The sequence below is a fragment of the Alligator sinensis genome, unplaced genomic scaffold (genome assembly GCF_000455745.1).
Source record: "Alligator sinensis unplaced genomic scaffold, ASM45574v1 scaffold681_1, whole genome shotgun sequence".
NCBI classification, from domain to species: domain Eukaryota; kingdom Metazoa; phylum Chordata; order Crocodylia; family Alligatoridae; genus Alligator; species Alligator sinensis.
Window position 1 is genome coordinate 883,295 of NW_005842315.1, and position 6,000 is coordinate 889,294.

The 6,000-nt window shown below is 40.8% G+C and overlaps 1 protein-coding gene across 1 annotated transcript in view; it reads left to right on the top strand.

The window, feature by feature from the left end:
- The window catches only part of FER1L6 (fer-1 like family member 6), a 91,667-nt gene extending 86,262 nt beyond the window's left edge, over positions 1-5,405 (top strand). Inside the window, exons 40-41 of the mRNA XM_006028470.1 lie at positions 3,429-3,529; positions 5,222-5,405. Of these exons, the coding sequence (XP_006028532.1) occupies positions 3,429-3,529; positions 5,222-5,405 (285 nt within the window). The remainder of the gene's footprint in view (positions 1-3,428; positions 3,530-5,221) is intronic.
- The last annotated feature ends 595 nt before the right edge of the window (positions 5,406-6,000 follow it).

A 6,000-nucleotide genomic window follows, 5' to 3' on the forward strand; every position in this document is an offset into this window, starting at 1 on the left:
TTGGGTCAAATCCAAACTGAATACTGCCCACTTCACACACCCCTAGCAAATAGCTGGTAAAAATAACCATGCGCCGTGCGTATGGCGCAGTACAAGTGGTTACTGCACTGTGCTTTAGTACTTCCAAAAGGCGCAGTAATAATGTCACTGTAGAGCTATGTGTAGATGTGCCCATAGACTAACTAAATCAGAGATGTACAGGATGAGCTTTCATAAACAGTGGAAAGAGGCTGTCCTTGAGAAAACAGAGACAGGAATGCTCTTGTTTGCTCAGTAGATCTGTCTCCCAAGGATGCTTTTATGGCTTCAGGATTGGATTTACTGTGAAGGCTGTCAAGAGACGTGCTTAATACAGTGAACAGATGAGGGTCATATCTACAATAGCTTGGAGACAGCTTTACTTGCTCTGTAGATATGACTTTAGTGATTTATTTTCCTTTAACTCTATTGCCACCCAGTAAACTAAATTGCTTGTGGAACCTGTGGCAGGCCAGGCAATACTAATAATTTGCGTAGTGTCTTGTCATTCATGTGGAAGTTGGACATTTCAATAATATATTTATTCTTTTGAAAACAAAGGCTCTGAAAGTATTTGCAACTGAGCAACATGGATTAATTCTTTGGCTGCTTTTCTTCTATCACAGTTTGTGTCCAACCCCTCCAATCTGACCTATGCACTCTTTTTATTCTTACTATTACCAGGTTCGCCATAAAAGCTTTAAAGTTTTTCCCTTGGCCTAGTTAAGTTCACAGTGGGAATAATGAGGAGCATATAAACACCCAGATGGATACATCTTGATAAGGAATGATTCTGAGTCATTAATGTCTTGCAAGGGTTTTCATGCCCGGTGTATTAATATTAATAATGTATTACTTTGCTGTTAGACTGGACTTGGTACACTGAGTAATGCAGTTGATATAGTCTACTGGCATGTATCTGGCATGTTTTTCACCAGTCAGGTCTTGCTTATTTCATAGATCATTATGTATTTTCATAGCTCGTTAAAGGGAATGAAAATAACAACAACAACAAACCCTTCATTTACCTTATTATGATATTTTGTGGACCTGCCTGTATTTAGGCTTAAATTCTACCCTGAATTATAATCCTTGAAAACAAATATACTACAGAGATGTGTAAAAAGTATGGAATTTGTCAGCATAAGGATTAAGACATAAAGCCATATGCTGCAGGGTGGGAAATCCTGACTTTTCAATGATGACCATAAATTGAATTATAAAACGTAAAGCTGTGAACTCAGATGGTACGGTAAATTATATTTGTTAGAGTCAGCAGGGAAAATTTAAAAACCTGATTCAGTGAGGAAATAGCTATTTTCCTGACAATACCCAGGATAATACCTGTCCAAACTCAGCCTGTCCTGGCTGAGCAGTTTCCAGGTATATACCCACGTTGATGATGCAGCTTACTTTGTTACTGTGCGCAAAGCATTTTGATTTCTTCAGATGGATCCTGCTAAGTGTGAAGAATTATTACTATCAGAGCACTGTTAACAAGCTGAAAGGTGCTTGGAAGTACCTTGATTTATTTTGTACAGTGTTCTTTTCAACCAGATCCATGGAGAGCTTATCTCAAGATTTATTTGCATGCAAGTGAAATAAAGAGATAAATGACTATCAGGGAAGAGCTCCAGAAGAGCTGCATAGTAGATCAGTCTGGGAGATGATGAAGGGTTTACAAACCGACTGTAGGCTTGGGATGATACATTGCTTAAACAAGAAATAGTTGAAAGCTTAGCAGCCATATTACCTATTAACATGCAAAAGTCAATTCCATTTTGAACAGCAAACAGCTGGTTTGGATTTTAACAGCAACTGAGATGCAATGGAAAGACTTTCCATTAAAGATCCAGGTGTTTTGTGTCAGGCACCAGATGAGCAATAGCTGTAATATAGCACTTTAGCCCAGTTGATACACACAATTATTAAAAGGTTTGTTTTTGTAGCGATCTTCCAGGACTGACTGCCATGTTAGAATCTGTTACTTCCTTGACTACAATTACAGTTGTTACCAAAAAGCACATGAATAATTCAAGTAGTGTCATTTTACTAGACAATCCCAAACCCCTGATCTTTCCTCTGCATTAATATTTTATGAGTGAGCTCTCCAATTTTAGGTCTATTGTGATTACTACGAAGAGAAAATGAGAATCAAAGTGCTACTCAAATATTATGATTGTAATAGTTTCATAGAAAAGTAAAGCTGGAAGGGACCTCAAGAGATCATCTAGTCCAACTAGGGATCCAACTTGCGACTGTGGTCTTATGGGCCATTTCTTGAAACTGGAAGGATCTTTAATGAATAGAGATATCCATTTGTCATTATCGGGTCAGGCTCCCCCTTCTAGACACACAGGCTGATGTGTTTGGGCCCCATACACTGGACCGCTCTACTTTCAACATTTCCTTTCTGGGAGCAGACTCCAGGCACTTCCTCTGGCTCTGAGCTTCTAGGCACGCTCCTAGGATGACGTTTCCCATTTTGGAAACCCTTTCTGAGAGCCAACAGCTTGCAACCCAATTTCTTAAGCACAGAGACCAGTGCCCCTTGCCAGTGTGCTTAAGTTGTATAAGCACAACCTTTCCCAGAATCCCAGCTTTGCCAGCACTTCATTGTACAGTTCACCACTTCAAGGACATGGGCTAGGTGCAATAAACAAGCACAAGCTTTGCAAAAGAGATTTCTACCTCAGCTACTCTGTGCTTTAGAAAGCACAAGAGATACAGACAGATTTAGGTAAAAACCATGAACTACTCAGACGCCTTTCCCTGCACAAATCTCCTCACCATTTTGGAGTGTTCTTTGGGATTTGGTCCTATCCTCCCTCCTGCAGCCCATGACTACTTCTCCAAATTGAGGAGTCTTTCTTTCTCCCTCCTGTGGCCAGCTTCCTTCAGCCTAAGCTAGTCCCTTTGTTCCTCCACAGACCTGCCCCAAGCTTCTTTTGGATCTACCCAGCCTACATGTGGGTAAATAAGGGCTATACCAGTGCCTCTTTGGATTTGCTTCCTTCACACCTTAGACCTTGGCACAGAAGTTGAAAGAACCTGTTTTGTGTATGGTGCAGTTACTTCTTTCTTCTGCCCCAGGCCAGATCTTCTGAGATCCTGACTGTCTTTAAGGACCAATCTAAACACATGTACCAGTGCCACCCCTTGCCCCTTAGCACAAGTAGTGCAAGGCAGAAAAAGGTGGCCCTAAAACATGAAGATGGTTAACAGATCATAGAACCAAACTGGACTCCTAAACTGTAAGAGGGGGTTCCCCACAATCCTCACAACGTGATTCAATCAACAGATTGAAAACTCTTCTTATCTCTTCTGGGTGAATAGCTCACATATGCTAATTGGTCAGTAGCTGGTTATTGGTTAATAGCCCCGGATTAAATATTTAATCAATATTCTAGGGCAAGGTGGAAGCGGAGTTCCACTTAGTTACTGAAGAGGAAGCTAAGAAGAACCCTGTTGGCAAAGCTCGGAAGGAGCCTGAACCTCTGGAGAAACCCAAGTGAGTAGAGACGTGTTCACTAAATGAGCTGGGAGCAGGCTGTGAATATGTTGTATTGGACTGAGGTTGTGGTTCAATCAATGCTGCTATGTGTGATAATAGTTTTTAGTCAGGTTCATATTAATTACAGATTCCACCCTTGATACCAAAACATTGATTACTGGAGCATTTAGGGTTTCTAACCCTCTAGCAGGCTGGTATTTTCCACTGAATTGTGGTACATACCATATTCTCAAGGTGCCCATGAGTTATTTACAGGCCCTGAGCAGCATTTTTTCTTAAATACCACTGTTCATGATGTATCCTTTTAATTTTATTCCCCTGATTGTAACATCTGCACAAGCATGTGACATACTTCGTAACATGATAATCAGCTAAAAATCTCCAAGCACCCAATTCTGCCACCTTTCATTATGCTGAAGAGCTTTTTACTCTGGAAATAGCCCCATTATACACAGCTGACAGGCTCTGGTCCAATTCAGTCAGAGAGGCACAGAGCCTTCTGGGGCATTTTAAACTGTACGCATGATACACAACACATTTAAAAACCTTTTGCAAAGATTTCCTCATGCTATGAGGAGCTGGCTGCTGTACACCATCTCTTTGGCTTCAAATTCTTATTCTCCTTGGATCCGCCAGTACTGCTGGATCGTTTGAAGAAGGTCATAGATGTGATCCTGCCTCTTCTGACTGGTGTAGTAGAGGCAGGGGCAGGACAAAGCATCCTTGCACTCAGGATATTTGGGGATGGAAAATGCTGTTATCCTGTGTATAGGGGAAAAGTTTCTAATGCTCCTTCCTTCCTTTTGAAATCATGCAAAGAACCATCCCAATCTGAGCCTTGAAGGTTGTTTCTCAATGATCTGTGGTCAAGACTGCATTTAAAACTGCATTTGTGTGGATGGCATAATCCTAGCACTATGCCTGAACTGATTCCCAAAGGTTATATGTACTTAAAAAATTATAACCAGGGAAGCAGATTGTTTTTAATGGCATTGGCTATGTGTTAAAACTCTGATCCTATTTCACTGAAGCTAACAGGAATTTCTCTAAGCTTTGGATCAGACCCCGTGGCACCTCAATTTCACATTTAAAATTTGCTGTGGGTTAACACATCAATTAGGATCGTACATCTTGTCTTAATTTGCATAGCTATGAATGGTGAAGAACATGTGTCACTCTGCGCAGTGGTTTATGGTGTGTATGGCTTTGGTAGTTGGTGGCTGATGGTATGTTGAGTAATCCAGAGAATACTCTGAAGTTTACTGGATATTAGGAACAATTAATGCAGTGGGGGCCAACCTTTTTGGCAGGTATCCCACAAATGAGCCCCAAACCCTCCCAGAGTGCCACTAAGGTCCCCCTCTTCTCAGTCTGCTGCTCTGCTTTCTGCTTCCTGCCCTGTGCTCCCTGCCCAATCTGTTTCTTTGCTTTCTGCTTCCTGCCGTATCTGCTGCTGTGTTCATGTCCCCTCCCCAATTTGCTGCATGCTACACATACAGGCTGCCCGTGGCACTTCTGGCATATATGCCACAAGTTGGCCACCCCGAATTAATATGTTCCCAGGGGTTAAACGGTCTTGTTTTGGAAAAGGATATTTTTTACATGGCATTAATTTTATAACATAACAATGTTTGGAAACAGTTGGATCTGTCCTTACCAAGGGTTTGTTTTTCTTTTCCTTTCCTTCAGCCGACCTGACACATCCTTTTCCTGGTTTGTAAATCCTTTCAAGTGCTTGTATCATCTCATCTGGCGAAACTACAAGAAGTATATCATCATTGGGCTCATTCTGCTTATTCTGATCATCTTCCTGGTGCTTTTCATCTACACACTGCCTGGTGCAATCAGTCGCAGGATTGTCGTGGGATCTTAGGCGATTACATCTCCCGTTGTAACTAATCACATGCAAGTACTGCAATTAAAACTAAAAACCTGGCTTCAGAATTAATGAGGCTGAAACACACTTTGCTCCCTGTAAAGATAAGATGCAGCCATTCACTTTAGCCCTTGGAACTAACTTGGAGCGTTCTAACATTCTTCTCATTCCTAACCAACCCTAATGCACATTATCATTAAGGCACTGCCATCGGTTTATTGGCCATTAAAGCTCTGATTCTGTGCCCAAGATTAAATATAAGAATATCTTCATATTCTTGAATATGATGCAGGGATTTATTGTAACAAGTCTCTACATGATCAAGCATCAAGAGAGAAATATTTGTCCACATGACAATAAGAAAAGTTGCCTTGTTTGGTCTTTGCATCATTTTATAACTGATGATTTTAGAGTATTTTATGGCTTTTATGGTAATGTAAATGATTTTTTAAAAGAGAAATTGTTTGTGAAAGAAATCAAAGCCTGAGTTCTCTCATTCAGGGCAGAAATCTAAAAGAGAATTACGAATTTAAAAGAAAATGATTATGCTGCAAAGGCACAGACTATCACATGCATATAAATAACAGAAGGG